A 19495-nucleotide genomic window follows, 5' to 3' on the forward strand; every position below is an offset into this window, starting at 1 on the left:
TTGCTGCCCACCAACGATCCCCATCCAACTTGACAGAGCTTGAACAATTCTGCCAAGAAGAATGGGCAAATATTGCACGATCCAGATGTGCAAACCTGGTAGAGACTTACCCCAAATAACTCACAGCTGTAATTGCTGCCAAATGTGGTTCTACCAAATATTGACTCAGGGGGGGGTGAATACTTATCTAACCAAGACATTTAAGTTTTTTTTTTTAATTTGTCATTAACTGTTGTTTCACAATACAAATTCTCTTGCCTCAAAGTGTTGAGTAGGTTGTGTAAATCAAAGGAAAAAAAAATCAATTTAAATGCATCAAGATTTCAGGTTGTAACACAACAAACTGAAAACATCTCTCTCCATTTTACCACTATCAAAATGAGCTGGTGTATGAATCCCATATTCGTCAAACAACTGGTCCAAGATGACATTGCAAGTATTTGTCTTGTTTTCATGATCGACAGGGTTTACTGAGGGAGGTAACTAAAGTGGTCTGTAGTCAGCTAAAGCCAAGTCCTGCCCCTTTTGGTCTCTGCAGTGCTCCAATTGGTTCTGATATTCCAGTACCATCTGGTCCCAGCCCCATACCAGGAGACCAGCCCATACTCTGCAGCATCCTGTTGCCGATGTTGTTCTCGGGGATTGGCTGCGCATTTTCACCTACAAACCCTTGGATTAAGAGAGACACATATTTAATTAGAATTGCCACGTGGAGGAGAGTAGGAGAATCTCAATTAAAGACTAAAGCCCTGTAATTGTCTTAATTCATCGATTGGGTTGAAAGAGCAGACTGTCTCCTCACATGGTGACCTCAAAACCAGAGTTATACTTTTTCAGATGTGGGTCTGAAGAATCAAGTAAAATTCTCTCTCTATATATAATTTAATCTCAGGCTCTGTTGTTTTTATATTGTGAAAAAGGGTGTATAATAAAGGCAGGGGTTATTTCAGAGTAATACTTTGTTTTGAAAAAAAAAAAAAAATGACATCAAATCTTGGTAACTTTTTGACTTGCATAACACAGCAGGGTTTATTATGTATGTCACAACAGAAACATATCAAAGGAAGTTAACCTGTTTGCAGTACAACACATTCAGGCTTTAAAATCTGCATCTTCACAACATTCAAGTTAACTTACAACCAAGTGGATCACTCACTTCCCATGATGAGGAAAGGACATTCCACAGAAGGTCAAGAAACTGGATAATGCCCTCATGACTACCCAGGAAGCTGGCCAGTTATAGAATAGTAATGACAGATGGGATTTGTAAAGCTTATCATTCATGTACTTAATTTTATAAAACATGTACTCTGAATGATAACATGGAGTTATACCAGTGTTTCCAAAAAATCTGCAAAATCTGTGTATTATAATTTCCCTAACATCCTCCCTTCTCTTTTAATATTATAACACTGTTATACAATGCTGTTCTTCATTGTACGTGTTTAAATTTATTCTTAGTGTTTTTAATTACCTCTATTAAGTTGTTTTTCATCCTGTTTTGTTGTTTTGGAGTAAAAGCACTTTAACTCTGCCATAGCAAGAATTGTGGAGACTTGCACTTTATAAAGGTTTTGCAAAAGACATGGTGAGCAAGTTGAAGCACCTGACTGCATTTCTATATTTAACAGTCCTACAGTACAAAACTGCCTAATCAGTGGTAGTTATGAACACTGTATTGACCATAAGTTACAAGCATATTCTGATAAGTTTGTGTAAATAGGCTAACCTGCATGCAGCCAATTAATTTGTTATGCAAATGGAATCCCTGACATGTATGCTGTAATATATGATCACTTGCAAGATCCACCAATTGGCTGAGAGTTTGGTTGGCAGGTGCTTCTCGATCAAATACTATATCAACTTCCATGAAAAAAAAAGGTAATTATTGAGGACTCGTTATATCCATCACCTTGCTGGAAAGACTTGAGCATTTAATAAAACAAAAAAAATACTTAAAATGTGTACACTATGCACACTGAATCAGTGATATTCTGGTCCTATACTCACTTTGTTATCTTTTTTTTTGTTGTTGTCCAATATCCTCAGTTTGCTTTATTTATTTATTTATTTATTTTTACATTTTAAAGATATGCACATATTAGAAGGCAACGCTGTGAAGTTTGTGATATTAAAGACATTGTCCCAAAATACATTTAATTCTGTCTACAAACTGGAGCCAGATCAGAGGTCTGAAGCTGCTACAGGCGACATATCTGTTTAATGATCCTAATGTAACAGCTTGAAGAACGTATTTTAAAACCACTGCTCACTATTGAAAAGGGACTTACAAAATTGTATGGCATTCCACTAATGTTTGTGTGTGTGTTTACTAATTAGAATAAACTGCTCTTTAGAAGCTTTCAATCTAGCACTAAGTAACAAAAACAGTGAACAAAGCAAAAGGAAATAACTATTGCCTGTCACACTAATCTTAGTCAGGATCTTAAGTATATATTACTGGTAGTTACATACAGTCCTTAAGTCTCTGACAGGAGACTATGATAATACTGCATAATTTATTTAGATAGACGTGACAGTATCTTCAAGGCTTATCAAAACCCTTCTCGGCTAGTCTTGTCTTCATCGATGGGGGGGGGGGGGGGGGGGGTATTTTAATTTCTAATAATTTTATAATTTTCAGGCAGGTCAAAACAAATTGGGCATATAATAATATTGTGGGGGTGGTGGTGGATTTGCACAGTAATTTAGTAAAAAGAACAGATTTATTGCAAATACAATTTAGATTGATTACCTATCAACAACTACATCTTGCTTCTCAGTTTTTTTTTTTTGTTTGTTTTTTTAACTGTACAATATAATTTTATATGAATTATTTTCTACAGAGCTAAAAACTAATTCAAACATTAACATGATCGTACAGCTATTATTACTTTTTATATCACTTCTAGCATCTCCAAATCCTTTAAATCCCTTTCCTAGAACTACCTCTTTTACGCTGGGCAATTGTTACAATGTGTGACCTGCTAACCCTTATCTCCTACCCTGCATCTTTGCCACAACGCAGTGTTAGTCTTTCCATCGCCTCAAATACCTTCCCAGGCTCTCAGAAAGGTAATTCACGTGTGTAATTGGCTCAAGAGATGAAAATCTTGTATCGGCCTCTCTAGCCACTAATCTATCCAGCTGACTGCAAGCCTAATTGGCAGCTTGTTTAGTAATTTGGATCCTAAAGTGGTTTTATTGATGTTGCATAAACAGCTATATAAGAGGAGGTGATACATTCAGCTTAAAGGGTGCATAAGGATCTTTTTATTTTCTTATGTTACACGTCCCCATGTGTTGCTACAACTGTGTGCATTGTTTAAATTTTGTATTTTTACATTAAACTTTTAAATTGTATTCGCTGCCTCAAGATGGCTTCCCATGTACCTGTATGAACCTCTCAGAACTACATTTCCCATCATCCTCATGCTCACATATGTAACAGGTGCATTGACCAGTGAGCAGGTGATGGGAGATATAGTTCTGAGAGGTCCATGTGGGTACATGGGAAGTGCTACAGGATGCATGTAGTCATTGCAACATTTATTATATTTATACAGACAATCTGTGTGACTTTGGCTCAGGGCTGAAAACAGGCTATATATTTAGAAATCAACAGTTATAAATTCAACATCTTGAAAAAGTAAATTACCATAACCTATTTCACTAAATGCATGTAAATACCGTATTACTTCAAATTAACGCCGTCCTCGAATTAAGGCCTCACTCCGATATCAGCTTTTTAATAGATGCCGCCCTCGAATAAACACTGCTCTCAATAAAGAAATGGTATTTTTTTCTATCCCTGATCAAAAAATGAATAAGGAAATGCGCAAATCTGGTTATGTACATGTGACGCCCCTGAAGCGACTGCAGCCTCAACCCACCACGCAATACAAACAAATGTACACACACCTTAGTAAGCACATTGTATTTTATGGTACAGACCCGACAGACAACCCAAGATGAACTACTTGCAGCACAGCAGTCATCCACGTCTTTTTTTTTTCTTTTCCCCAGCAGAGTTCAGTGCCAACACAGCAGGGGATAAAACAAGGGCTGTCTGTTTACCTCGTCCTCAGCTTGGATGGTGAAAACTTAAACTTAACGAGCAACTAAGCTCTGTCCAAAAGCTGGCCGAAGATATCTTCTTGTAGGGGGTTTAGTTGTTTTGTTTTTTATTCAATTGGAATTTTACTCAGTCCGGTACAATTATATACATATATAAAAAACAAAGAAACAAACAAAAAAAAAAACAACTTGCTTACTATCTATGAGTAGATTTAGTTTTGCTTTCTCTTACAAACAAGCAGGTAAATTACAGTGAGAAAAAAAATAAATGACCGAGTAGGATATATTTTAGTTTTAACAGAAATCAAACCGATATTCAGAGGTAATATTTTTTGTTAAGAAAAACAACTGCATCACACTCAACTACCGTTCACTCTCCTCTTCTTCTCCCGCCCCATAGCAACCAATACACGCTCCTGATTTGCTGGTACAGTACTCCCCTGACCTCCCAACTCCCACTTAATAGGCTCTCGGTAACTGTCAGTAAATGTACTGCAGTCAAGCCCCCAAAACACACAAGAGTATAGTGCTGCAGATCGGAGCCTGTCACAGCGCCGCTTCTGAAATGCCTTAAATCATGTAATAAAATATTGCAGCATTTGTAAAGCATAGTATTATTAATAAAGGCCGTCTTCGTACAATCGGCACCCTCGTTGAAGGGCCAGTCATTTTGATCAATTTAAAATAAACGCTGCGGCACAAAATTGAAGTAATAAGGTATTTAAGTGCGACATATAGACTTACACCTCCATATACCTCTCATAATCTTAATAACCTGTGCTATAGAATGTCATAGCAAATTACGCCCCAGTGCTTCTCTAGATATATTACAAAATGTAAGTGTGATATATAGACATACAATGTTATGAGCACCCCGAGCAGTAAAGGGGTTAATACCAATGGTTACTTTTGTTTTATTATGTTATTTATTCATTCCCTGGTACCCTGACTTTTAAAATATTCAAGAACACAATACATTGTTAGCTCCCTGGATAAGTTTGGGTGATAGACGTTCTGCTATGATCTTATCCCTAAATGTAGTTTGTGTTACAATATAACTTTTGACTTGTCTACCATGTACAGTATCAAGAAAAAATAAATAAAACAATAAAACAATTTGATCTTGTATATTTTTCATACTGGTTATTAAACTAACTATGCCATTGCTTTTAAGGATTTTTCACAAACCTACTACATTTTTAGTGCAGTACGAATTTAACAAAAAAAAAAAAAAAAAAAGTATGATTGAGAAGATGATAAAGCGACCATATATCAAATTGGAAAGCTTACCATAGCTGATGGGCCATATTAAGAGCACTTAATGCTGTCAGAACAAAATGTAACGAATCTTTGAATGCCTTCAACCCTGCAATACGCCTAATAAACTCAAAAACTATTTGCCTGTCAAAAAACAGAATTGAAGTAGATCTTGGTTATAAATTTACCTGTTGTCATTGGTCCAGCAATAGGTGCAGCCTTGCGTCTCCGCTTGACGTCTCCGGTGCAGAGCGATCCTAAGTGTACACTTGTTTGTCTGCAAATTAATTTGCAAAGGGAACTATTAGTGCAGAGAAAACAGCACATAAATACACAGCCTGCACAATCTGAACTTAAATCAAAACACCCACAATGAAGACAGAGCTGCATAATAAAGCTACCAATCTTGTTTATATCAAAACATAATTATGTTTGTTGACAAGTGCTCAGCGTCCAAACTCAGCACCATAAATTGTTACCAGAATGAATAATATAAAAGGAATGCTTTTTAATTTTAAAATCTGGCAATCTTTCCGACTCCATAAAAAAATCAAGACTGTGTCAGTTTTGACAGGAAAATGGTTAAGATTAACTATCTAAAGAGTCGACAATACAGTCACTGATACATCAATAGGTTACTAATGCTTCACTGTCAGCAGTGCCTTCACTGTAGGACAAACGTGGGCCATTCCATTTTAGGAAAACATTCAGAATCAATTTAAAGCTAGGGCAGCTACTACAGAAACATTATTGGAGTTGTAAAAAGATACAAACCAAAACAGACAAATATTTGAGATAACCAAGACCCTTTATTGTTTTTAAAATGCAACAACAGAAAAAGATAACACAAGGAGGTATCTGATTCTGACCGTAGATAGAGGCCATACTGTTAACAGAACAGAACAGGCAGCAGTGGTAGTAGTAGAAGAAATATTTGTAGAACACTGTAATTGTATGGAATTTGTTTTAACGCATTAAACTTAGCCCCATTCATTTTGGTGTGCTGGTGCACCGAAGTTTGCGTGCATATTACTCGGGCACCGTAAAAACCACCTACCTCGTTCATGGCTTGTTTAAAAGTATAGACCTGCTGCGTTCCAATGACGTACTCAGTGTGTGTATGCGGTACTCCTACCCAGAGCTAGGTTCGCATGAAGATAAGCTTCTCATCATGTGACAGAGTTCATAGCTTTCGGTTTTGTTAGCAGATTGCTCCATCATTTTACCAGCTAGACTGAAAGGAGCATTGTCGTTGGAAAGTTTATAATCTCAGCTTTCTAGCAATACCAGTTACATACTCCAGTGAGAGACGGGGCGCTAGAGAAGTTGCAGACTTGGAGACAGACTGCGTGAGAGCATTTATCCATTGTGTTTGTGCCAGACAGGATCTGCTTTACAGAGTAGCACAGAAAGTGATCCGACATGGCCTGAGCATGTAAAATTGTAAATAGATCTCTTTCATGTTCCATATTCTGTTTTGTTCAAAACTATGTTGTGATTATGCTCGTTTGGTAAAAGTGCTAATAACAGTTGTTTTTCACCCAATTTGCTTAATCCCCCCTCACCATGTTCATTTCAGAATGAAGTTCAATGGTGCAATGTTTTTTGAGCCATCTGTAATTGCAGTGACCAAACATGATATTTTTGGAAAAGCGTTTTGTTTTTTTCACATATATTCTCATCTCTACCACATATATATAGTATGCCTGATCCTGCTGTACATAATATGAAAGGCAATTTTGTGGCCTTTCATTTGATATGTTACATGCATGCAGCACAAAATAGCCAGTAGTTAAACACAGATAAATGAAAACAGTGAAATGCAGGTGGAAATAGGGCTGAACGTAAAGTTAATACCTTTTTATTGGACCAACTTGTTCAGACTACATACTCTATGTCCCTTTTTTGACTGATTTGAGAAAAACAAACTAAGCATAGAACATCTTTGAGCAATACAATTGTATGGGACAGTCAACTACATTTGTCAGCCAACACCATCTGTCCAGAAGACACAATTCCATATACAATTTATATTGAACAGTTGAAGTCGCATAATGTTGTGAACAGACATTTCAAACATACGAATACTGTTGATGGACTCATTCAATCTACTGTCTAACATTGACAAATATTGGTCAGACAAAAACTTAAATCTGGGAATTGGTGCTTAGGACTGATGGAAGAGGGTGGGTTACAACTCTCAAACGTAGAAGTCTAAGACACATTCAATACATGGGGTCACCCTTAATCTTCAGAGTCACTGTTGTAATAATAATAATAATAATAATAATAATAATAATAATAATAATAATAATAATAATAATAATAATAAATACTTGGTCATTTAGCACATGCTTTTATCCAAAGCGACTTACAGAAACTAGGGGGTGAACTATGCCTCACAGCTGCTGCTGCTGTATCACTTACAATAGGACCTCAGTTTTATGTCTCATCCAAAAGGGCAGGCTTTTCTGATGTCAAACCGATATACCCCCATGTTCCATTAAATCTGATCTTGAGCTTTGTATCTAATCCTGATTTATTTCATAAAAATCCTGCTATTCTGCTGGGTACAGTATCCTATGAAATGACACCTGCCTATCTGAGTATAGGACTGTTTCTTAAATGTGAAGAGACAACAGAATTGAAAATTGGATAAACTATTAAATAGTCAGCCAATTGAACCAGGAGACCTAGTTCGCAGGACTAGCTGCAAGTTTTTCTTGAGTAATTTTATATAGAATTGATTACCTGTTATGTTGCATTGAGATATCTAGACTATTGATCAGCAAGATTAAGCTACTCAGCCACCCTCGCCCCCAGCATGAAGGGATGCAGTTGCAACAAATAGCACCAAGTAAGGACTACTTTGTTGTTGTTGTCACCCTCCATGTAGAACATAGCCGTTACCTTTTAATTGAAAATCAATGACAGTCTGAAATGCAGCATACATGAATCATTTATTTTTGCAAAGAGCAAAGTGAGAGCGAGATTATTGTTTTTATATAAAAGCAGCCCTCAACATCACATGCTGTAAAAAATATGGGCTGACAGCACAGTGTGGTGGTGGGGGGGTTGTAAGTAATATCACGTTTTGTTGCCTTATAGTCTGGAAATAAAATGCATTAAAATAGTTTGTTTTTTTCCATTTATCTACACATCCTAGTGAAAAAAATATTCTAGAAATTTGTAGAAAATTTATTAAAAATAAAAACTGAAAAAGCTTGGTTGGATAAGTGTCCACTCCCCTTGTAGTAATCCTAAATTAGCTCATGTGTAACCAATCGCCTTCAGAATTACACACCAAGTTAAGTCCACCTGCGTTAAGTGATTCACATGATTTCAGGATAAATTCAGCAGCTCCTGTAGGTTCCCTCTGCTGGGTAGTGCATTTCAAAGCAGACTCAACCATGACCACCATGGCGCTTTCAAAAGAACTCTGGGACAAAGTTGTTGAAAGGCACAGATCAGGGGATGGATATAAAAAAATATCAAAGGCTTTGAATATCCCTTGGAGCATGGTCAAGACGATTATTAAGAAGTGGAAGGTGTATGGTACCACCAAGACTCTGCTGTCTTTAATTGTGGCCCTGTGACCTTGAAAAACATGTCAAAGTCACTCATGTGTGAACATGTTACAGGTACAAAATTAGATGTCCTACTGACAAGGATTTCTTAATCACTGGAAGAGCAGACTTGATGGTTGGGCTGATGGGTAATGAAAAACATTTATTTTTAAAATCTAAACACCGCTGTGTGGATATTCTAAACAAACATGGATTTACCACATTTAGAAACTGTGTCTATCTCTAACAAACACTCAGATATTATGCACGTCACTGTTAGCAGCAACCCTTGATGACTGACTGGCCTTTTAGTTTGGTTTTCTCTGACATTACACTAACTGCTTACTGGTCCCTCTGTGCTCCGCTACGATCCAAAAAGTTGGGTGATCAATTATATAGCACTCCTCAGCAGTCTTGTGTTTCCCATATTTAGAGCAGGGGATGATACCCTAACCTGGAGACGCTTATTTTATATATATATATATATATATATATATATATATATATATATATATATATATATATATATATATATATATATATATATAATTGATTGACAGTATGTATGTTTTTGGTTGAGGCAAAGAACAACAAAAATTATAAAAGTAAAAATAAAACATATTTGAACAGTCAGATAAATATACTCTTTCTCTAGATTACTAAAAAGGATGGGCAAGTCTGACCCTGAATTGGCCATTTGGTCAGCAATATGTTTCTTCCAATTTAAGCAAAGTAGCAAAGAATTACCACTGGCAGCAATACCATTTTTTTTTAACTTTTCAGTTTATTGGGGTCTTGCTACAAGCCAGCATTTGTAAATAGTCTGGAGATGTCTCACTCGAAAGACCTGGTATTTTGTAAACAAACAAAAAAAAAATTGCTAAGACTACATTGCCTGAAAACTTGGCTTTTGATGTAGTGGTGACAGGGACTGGGGCAAGTAATGTCATTCTGGATAATGTTGAAATAAAGACAACAGGTACTTGTTCCTCAGTCATACGGGTTTACATATAGAGGCCTGTCAGCGTATCAGGCCTACTCAGAGCCACCCTCTGGTTATAAGCTGTTCCCAAGCAGCTTCAAATGAGCTGGGGAGAAAAACAGATGTGACTATGGTCCCTGGCGTTTGGCAAGAACACTCATCGTCAACAAGAAACATATAAGCCTGGACAGGGCATCAGCTGTACAACAGCACAACAGGCCTGCAAGTGTCAAAACAGCACAAAGTTCCATGGATAGGAAAATCTATCAAAGCCAGGCTGGTGTGATCCTGCACTAGCTGGCCAAAATCTCTTGCTATCAGAACCTATTAAAACCCAACAGGGCAACTGGAAATGTGCAACAAGAAAACCAAGTGAAGCTAAGCGAGTACAGAACTGCCATATATACACACTTAGTTTGGTTACATCTGTTATGGTTAGAGATGAGGTTTACATGACCAACATCTGACATTCAAACTCTTGTGATGTGATGATATTACTAGTTTGGAAATCACTGACTATTATTATTATTATTATTATTTATTATTATATATTATATATATTATTATTATTATTATTATTTAAATTTTTTTTTATCACTAACTAATTTTGCCTCGAACATTGTATCATCCAATTTAAATTTTGGGAGAGCATTTATTAAAATATTCAATTAGAAGTGACTATTGGCATCATATGTAAAAAAAAAAAAAAAAAGAAAAAGAAAAAAGAAAACTACAAAAAAGAAATACAACAAAAAAGAATACAGAATGTATTTTAGATAGAGTTTAAATATACCATCAAAACAATGTAAAAATATTCTACAATTATCTAGATCAACGATAAAGCAGGTATAAAATACCAAACAAAATTGCACAACAAAAACAATGTGAATTTTTTGATAAAAAAAAAAATAAAAAACCTGTCAGAGTTACATTACTCTTCATTACAAGGTCAATGGCATACCTTGTGACCCTTGAAATTCTTGTTATCTCGGTTACTCGCCAATACATATTTTAAGTGTTTACTTAACACTGGTATTCTTTCAATAATTTTGGAAACAATCCAAATATTCTTACAGTTAGTGGCACCAAAATTGTATGCTTTTCTCTAATGTTATGGGCAGAACAACAATACATCATTTAAAATTGTTAGTGCAAAAGAAAGAGAGACTTGCTGTATAAAAATGGAATCCCTGGACCGACAACAGCAGCATGTAACAAAATAATAAAAATAAAAATAAAAAAAAAACAGTGAAAAACTGTAAGGAGCTAAATTAACTGGAATCTTCACCAGTTACTTGATGTCTAATATACTTTGGCAGTAGTATTTCACATTAAAAATTCAATTGCTTCTGAAGGATATTTTAAGGTGGAGCATCCATTGTCAATGGCCGCTAGTCATTTTCACCAATGGGAGCTGTTGTCCACAGTTCTATTTTTAATACAATCACCATGAGTGTCCTTCCCACAGCAGAAAACAGCAATATTTCATTGGCGTGTATAATGAACAAGAGCTCTGAGGCTCACACTTTTAAGATATACTATCACAATACCCTCCTTTTTTCCCCTGTATACCTGCTTTAAATATATTAACAGCTTCCCATCTATGACAGTAACACAGTGTTAACTATGTTACTGGTAGACTTGGCATTAAAAGCAATGTTGTATTTTATCTTTTATTTGATGTAAACAGCAAACAGCAAACAGTATATGCCTCTGGGAAAAAGGAAGCCAATAGAATCCGTGTACACCTTTGTCTCTTTTGAAGATCAAATAAAGGTTGCAATTCCATTTGTCACATCTGTAATAAAACAGTGATTTGTATCATTAGATGAACACATAGGAAAACTATTCAGATGTAAATGGGGATTTTCTCACAGGTTGATGCAATTGCAAAAAAACCATTGCTGTATAATTCGAATAATAAAGCCCCAGTTTAAACCGCTTTTTTTTTTTTTTTTTTTTTTTTTTTTTTTTTTACTTGCAGTCAGATTATTGTTTATTGCTAATCATGTGCAGTATTTACTCAAACTGAAGTAGCACTTTTTTGAAAAATAAAAGTTAAAAACTTGGGGGGTGAAATGAGTCAGTGCATTGGTAACAGTGCCACAGGATGAGGAGGGGTCGGAGCGTGAGGAGTGCCATGCGTGGAGCAAGCTGCTGTGATGGGTTGTGAGAAGAAGCGAGTGGAATAAAAAGCAAATAACTCTGCTTAATTAGAACCAAGACCGTTTTATTGTTCCCTGATTTGGCCGACACCACACTGCGGTGAAATTTAGCCACGTGCAAACCTCCAATTTATTTTTTATCCCAAATCATTTTCTTAGAGGTACTCCGATTTTTTTTTACAGGACATTGAGACGTCTCTTTACTCCAGTGTGAATCGACCATGTCAGTGTCATGTTAAAATTGATACAGCAATTCCAGGGTGTTCACCTCAAAGCAACAGCAGCCTTTACAATAAATCATAATTAGGCTTGCTACTTTTCAATATTAATTGGTAAAGCTTGTTAAAACGTCGAATTCTCTGAAAATACGTTTGACTGAAATAAATTTATATAGGATAAACGTCGGTAAAACCACTCATTATTTTTTATTTTCTTACCAAAAATAATCATTTAGAAATCATCTCTAGTTTGTGTAGTTTTTATTGTCTGTCCCGTCTCCGTTCCACTCTGAATGGCTTGGGGTTGCTATCATCTCAGTGGTCCATTAGTACTGTAGTTTCACTGTGACTGTCATTTCAACCTGTTCTGACAGATCTCGCTGACTGAAGTAGTGCTAGAATGCTCTTATTCATTTAAATGACAGCGCCTGTCATTTAAAGTGCCTACTTTAAAATTAGCAGGTTCAGGTGTAAGTAAGCTTTTGCTATAGGTATAAGCTGACAGTTACTAGTAGTGGACAACACTTAATGAAAAATGTTCACAAAATCCTGACTGACGGCTAAAGTCCCTGCGGCAGGACGAAAAGGGGAGGGTCTGTCTGCCTTGCCCTCCAGTGATTCTGAGTCCAGCTGTGCTGAAGCAGGAGGGGTGGAGCTCAGACACCAAATAAGTGCAAGTTAGTTTTGTTCGACTAGCTAATGTCTTGTTCTGTGCATATTAGTTTTACTTGTAAATTGATGGTATAAAAGTCTGTGTAATATGATAAAGGAGGTTTTGCTAAATAAGACGTTTCTCGTCTTTTTTTTTTTAAAGGTTGATTTTACCCATTCCCTGCTTGAATTGAAAAATAAAGACTGGAACCCCCCCCCCCCCCCCCCCCAAAAAAAAAAAAAAAAAAAAAAAAAAAAAAACACTAAATTGCTTAAAAAATAAATGTTGAATTAATTGCCGATTTGGTAAAAAAAAAAAAATAGCAGCAAGCCTAACCATAATATAATATTACATTCGGTACGATCTGTCCTGAGATTCTACAGATCACTAAAACACAGTGATTGTGCATAACCAAATTGGGGATCGGGCGAAAATACAAAACATAATTGTCGATTCTTAAAAAATGGATGCTTTGACGGTGCATTTGAAGGTATGTATGGAAATACATATCACTGAAGAGACAAAATGGTTATTCTAGCCTTTGGAAAAGAAGGTACAATGAAATTAGTTGTTTACACCCAGTTCATCGTTTACAAATTATGCACAAAAGCGCCTTTTCTGCCCACTACATCACATTTAATTTTGAACTTACTCACTTGCTGAAAACTAATCCCTGTCTTGGAGGTTACTAGACATGCTCTGCTTTTCATCAAGTCTGACACCTGATTTTTAGTCCCATGTTAATCATGCTATAGACAGTGTTAAGGGCTGCAGATATAGGGGGTTGATCCAGGCCTAGATGGGAGGTTATGTTATTTGTTTTGGGCTTTAGTGTAATGTATGTGTAATCACTGTAGTTGTATATGTGTAATATGAAAGTGAAATTGCAAGACAATAGCGCCAATAACTGGTAGCAAAACTGTACTACACATGCTTTCTTTTTCCATTTGCATTTGTAATATAGTAGGTGACTTACTCTGATGCTTTAATGTATGGTAATACAGTGTTTTGTGTTGGCACCTAGAAATTATAAAGTAATTTAACCATTAGTTATTGTGTTTTTTTCATTAAGCCGCTTTAACACTAGAACCGCCATGCGGGTCAGTTTGAGCCATTTTGCATTTAAAATGCTAATTACTCTTCCATTATATATCGTACGTGTATGTCCGTTTGACTTTTCCTAAATAAATGAATTAAATATCCTGGTGGTAAGACATTCAAACAAGACACGCCCCCTCCTCCTAGCACGTTTTTTTCAAGCCTTTCTTTGTTTGTAGACTGACTATGAGACAGAGATTGTGTATTTGTCAAGATGCCAACTCAGTGAAAGCTTTTGCTTATTTTTCAATGTACCTGGAAGACAACAATCTTCGTTTTGTTCCACAGATGCAACTGGGAATATATCAGAAGGACATATTTAATCTTGAAAGTAGTCATTTTGATTGGAATACAGCAAGCTGCACTCAGCTGCACACAGTAAACTGAAATGACAGGTAGGATAACAACTTCTGTGCCTAATATGAAACGTATGTTATGTATTCTTTTTTTATATTACTTTTAGAGGAAAAAAAATCGGTTTTACAGGTTTGCACGTGCCAGTTTACACGTGTTTACACAATAGTGTTCAATGGAACTGCAATGCAGCTCCTGAATGCATAGACTCCTCCATAGAGTACAATGCAGCCCTCATACCGGAAGTAGCGTTATATTTTCTTTTTATGTAGTATTAGAAACAATGATTTCAGTTTTATAGTTTTTTGTGTACATATACCCATTTACACTTGTACACGGTATATATGTACATACCTTTGTTTCTTTTACATATGTTTCTTTTTAAATGTGTACTTTATTATATTTTTTCAGTTTGTAGTCATGCTGTATATGCGCTCATTTTAAAAATAAAGCCTTTTATGTTTCATTTTCCATTTAAATATAGTATTTCTGCGATGCAAATGTTAGATATGATGTTCATGAATAAAACATTTCACTTGTATCCAATAGTATGTCTTTCATTTTAAAATGAAGCAGTTTAAAAATGTATGGGTCAAAGTGACCCACGTGGCAGTACTAGGTTGTTAGAAAATCTGGTGCTTCTAGTGTTAATGACTGTGATTGTGTAAACACGATGAAAAACATACTTAATTTAATTGATTTAGTGGGCCACCATACTTTGTTGTACAGGTTGAAAATGGATATCATTGGATAGGGGAGGGATTGAATTTCACTCCCTAATAGGGTTTTTTTTTTTTAATTTTATTTGTTTGACATCACTGAGAAGGGCATATAAAACGGTGGAGAAAGTTTCAGCAGCACGCAGAGAGAGGAACTTGTTTAGAAGTAAGAAAGAAACCATAAAACACTGTAAATCTGATGTATTTGACTTCTAATTATATTAGAACATTTATTTTGTCTCGTGTTTTAATATATATGTTTAACATGTATAAATAAAATCAATATAATAGAAATATCAAGAAAACAGGGGATAAGCAGATAATGTTTCATTTAAAAAAAAAAAAAAATCAGTTCAAGATGTCAAGATAAGATTAATCATTGTTGGCAGAATAACTGACATCTGATTTTTGTGAATCACTATTTTATGAAAGTGACATTTATATAATATAGGTTTTCTCAGTGTTATTTATTTTTTAAATAAATGTTCCGTTCTAAACTATGTGTTTTGTTTGTCTTTAACAAAAGGCTCTAAATTCATAAAATCACTCAGGTGAAATATGTCTTGTAATTTGCCCAAACATCAATATTTTTCAACAAAATATTTTTAGAAAGTAAGGTCACTCAGGACATAGGATAACATATTTTTTTTTTTTTTTTTTTTTTTTTTTTTTTTTTATACAATTCTCTCTGAAAACATACATAATAATAAAAATAACCTTTTTATTTTTAAATAAACAAAAAATATTAAATATAGTGTTGAAAAAAAAAAAGTTTGTTATGGTTTCTGAAGTACCTTCTAATGTTCCAAAGTGTTCTGAAACAAAGGACACAAATTCCAAGATGCTACTGTAAAAAATTGATTTGCATTGAATCTTTATAGGAAGAGAGTCAAATACAGCCAAAAGAAAAAAAAAAACCTGCACACACTTGGGCCGCCACAAAATTTCCGTTCACAGTTGAGGTTTTAGGACGCCTAAATGCGTTCACATATGTTGCTGAAAAGGAAGCCTAAATTGCGGCAAAGTGCTTGTCGGGAATGTAAACAGTGACGTAAACACTGCATTCCCAGAGGTCAACAGAAGAGATTGAGCTAGGAAATTTGCAGACGTAAATATGTCAATCTTATTTTTGCAACACTGTTGGTACTGTACTTATTGCATAAGATACGATAAAGTCGTGTGTTGACAATGCAGTCGGTTACTGTGGAAAGAAGCGATCGTGTTGGATCATGCGTAAATGCAGCAAATCACAATACAGATTATTATATGAAATGGTGACTGAATATACAATGTATAATGCATTATTTAAAAATATTGAGATTTACAATCTTAGCTACAATCTGAAGTGTGTATGTATATATATACACAGAGTGCAAGAGAGCGCAAGTTATATCGTTTTAATGAAAGCTGTACGATGAAGAAATACTCATCCATTCATGACTGAAGTCATCGTCAAAAGTGTTGGTGTATTCAGTGCATTCCCCATTGCTATTTAATGGGCTGGAGATCGCCGTAGGTTCCATAAAATACAAGATTCGTGCTGGGTTTATTTCTAGCCTGCTGCTCAGTATTTCTGAGAGTTAATGCTACAAAACATTGGTTTAGTTGTGGTAACAGGCAGGTTAAACAGAGGATATTTACCTGATTCCAGTTGTTAATGAGCAGCTCTTCCTATGACCTCTGTCAGCCCGAGCATCCCACAAAAGCTACAGAAAAACAAAAATATTTAAACATTGCGGCGATGACTTCAGAAGAGGTTTTCTTGTTGAGAAAGTGAAGAAACAGTGTACAGCATATACAGTAAGTTCAGTGTTAAATATGATTATAATAAAATAATATGTAGCCGATACTGAATGATCGTTCGTGGTGTACAGTTTTTATTCTTATTTAATGGTTGGGATGGCGCATTACAGCACTGTCCCTGTGACACAACCCCCCCTTGCACACAGCACACCTGGCCACCATGGCCACCTCCCCCCTTGAATATCCATGGGCTGGGTTCTTTTGGCCACGGTGGTGGCGGGGCAGGTGGTACTGCTGCCCCCTCAAGTGGCAGTGGCGCTGCTGCCTTTGGTAGCATTGTTGGCTCTGCCACCTTCTGTGGCAGTGTTGGAACTGCTACTGGCAGCTCCCGTGGCATCTCCGGAGATGACGGCAGCAGCGGACCCTCGGGAGACGAGCTCCTGGCCATGAAGGCGGCAGCGGGAGCTCCACTTCTCCCTCGTACTTTGTGACTGGTGGCTCCCCAGGCAAAGCACAGCCCTCAGCGACCCCAGGCAAAGCAGAGCCCTCAGCAACCCTAGGAGACAAAAAAAAGACACAGGCAACCCCAGGTGATGTAGAGCAGCCGGCAACCCCAGGTGATGCGGATGTGGCATTCCTGAGCGGAGCAGGCATAGCATTTCTGAGCGGAGCGAGCGTGGCATCCCTGAGCGGTGCAAGGTAGTCATCCTTGGGTGGTGCAAGACCCTCTGGTAGCGGAGAATGGAACGACGGCCTGTTTCCCTCTAGTGGTGGAGGCCGGAACGACAGCCCGTCTCCCTCTAGTGGCGGAGGCGGGAACGATGGCCCGTCTCCCTCTGGTGGCGGAGGCGGGAACGACGACCCATCTCCCTCTGGTGGCAGAGCTGGGACTGGCAGTACTACTGGCTCCTCCAGCAGCAGTGGCTGGGCTGCTGGCTCCTCCAGCAGCAGTGGTTGCCCGGTGTCTTTGGGTGATGCAGGAACCTATGGCCAAGGAGGTAATGGCCAAAGCTCCAGCTCCTCCGGTGGAAAGCTGCCTTGACTGCCTGCCCCCCAAAAAAAAATTTGGGAAGGGACCTGGTAGCTCCTCTCCTTCCAGCTCCTCCCCCCCTGGGCTCTGGAAGCGACGGTAGCTCCTCCCCCCAGGGCTCTGAACGTGGCGGCTCCCCCCTCTTGGGCTGTGGACGCATTAGACTCCTCCCACTCAGGCGCAGGACGTTCGGGCTCCTCCCACTCAGGCGCAGGACGTTCGGGCTCCTCCTTTTTGGGCTCTCGGGAAATTCGGGCTCTTCCCTCTTGGGCTAGCGGGATGGCAGCTCCACCTCCTCTGGCTCCCGGGACGCCAGCTCCACCCTCTGTTTGAATGACTGGGGCCCCTCCCATGTCTACTGCCAGCTAATTCAGGACCATGCGGGCAACCTCTGGGAAGGACACACAGTGATATTATTCCTCCCACTCTTCCCACCTCCCCCATTTCGACACCACAACACAGGTACGGGGAGGTCATGGAAGAAGTCCGCCCCAGAGTGCACCAGCAAGTCCTATAGCTCCTGGGATGATGGTAAAGGTGGTGCCGGTGGAGGTAGTGGGGTGGCCGCTGATGCCCGGAGTGGGAACTGCTCCTCTTCCTGGACCTGATTGTAGGGGCATCCTGCCCAGTTGTGGCCAGTCTGCCGGTGGCCTTCTGGGCAGGACAGCAGTCGTCCTTCCCGCACCAGGAACACCATGGGAAGAGGCTGGCCGAGTCTTCTATCTGGGGTGGTGGCAGCTGCTTTGGTTGTTTTAGCCCATCTTTCTCCTTTTTTTTTCCTTATCCCCTTCTCCTGGGTTGCCATTCACCTCCTGGCCCCTAGGTGGTGCTATCCCTCTCTGACATCAAATTGTGATGGGGTTTGGTGGGTGTAGTGCTTGTGGGACCGTAAGTGATGATGCAGAGAGGCAGGAAACAGGAAGTGCGGGTGCAACCTGCAGACCAGCAATGCAGTGCTGGGCAAGGTTTTATTAACAAAACAACAAACTCAACAACATGGGGCTGTAGCCATGGATCAAAATAAAAGTATAATATTGCAAAACACACAAAAAAAACCCCAGGGAACACTATCAATAGTAAGCCCGGGTTAAAAATTAAAAGGTTTAAACAAAAACAGTGCCTCTCCACTCTAACACAATTTATAAAAACAAGAGTCACGTGATTCCTCCACACTGTAGCAGTTGGTGTCCTCCAGCCACGGCCTCAGCTCCCTCCTGAGGGCTTAGTGCAGACAAAGGGGCTTGCGCGTCCCGGTAAACATTGGGCTGTGCTGCGGGTCCAGGAAAGTGCACTCTCACAGACTCGTCCAGGAAAGGGAAACACACCGTTTTAAAAAGCCAAGGCAAACACGAACAGCAGCACATCTCTTCTAGCAGCTAGTCCAGGACAGGGGCAGTGAGCAGTGGAAGAGGCTCTGCTTATAGGGCTGAGCCCTGTCCCTGCAATCAGCCAGCTAATTGCCTGGCTATGCCGAGTCATTCTGCTCAATAGGGCCGCTGCCTGGCCAGCACTGTTCCTGCTGGTGGCTCTCCAGCTACCCAGTGGCCGGGAGGGCACGTTACAGCACCCCACAGCACTCTCCCTTTGACAACCACGAACAAACATTTAGTATTCTGTTTATACCACACACAAAC

General features: G+C 38.3%; 1 protein-coding gene across 2 annotated transcripts in view; it reads right to left on the minus strand.

Moving 5' to 3' along the window:
- Positions 1–284: 284 nt before the first annotated feature.
- LOC121315976 (G patch domain-containing protein 2-like) overlaps positions 285–19495 on the minus strand; it is a 101364-nt gene continuing 82153 nt past the window's right edge. For both annotated transcript variants that reach the window (XM_041250631.1, XM_041250630.1), the window contains exons 8-10: positions 16730–16794; positions 5523–5611; positions 285–669 (exon numbers count right to left, since the gene is read on the minus strand). In XM_041250631.1, the coding sequence (XP_041106565.1) occupies positions 500–669; positions 5523–5611; positions 16730–16794 (324 nt within the window). In that variant the 3' untranslated portion in view covers positions 285–499. The remainder of the gene's footprint in view (positions 670–5522; positions 5612–16729; positions 16795–19495) is intronic.

This window comes from Polyodon spathula, chromosome 5, assembly GCF_017654505.1.
Source record: "Polyodon spathula isolate WHYD16114869_AA chromosome 5, ASM1765450v1, whole genome shotgun sequence".
NCBI lineage: Eukaryota > Metazoa > Chordata > Actinopteri > Acipenseriformes > Polyodontidae > Polyodon > Polyodon spathula.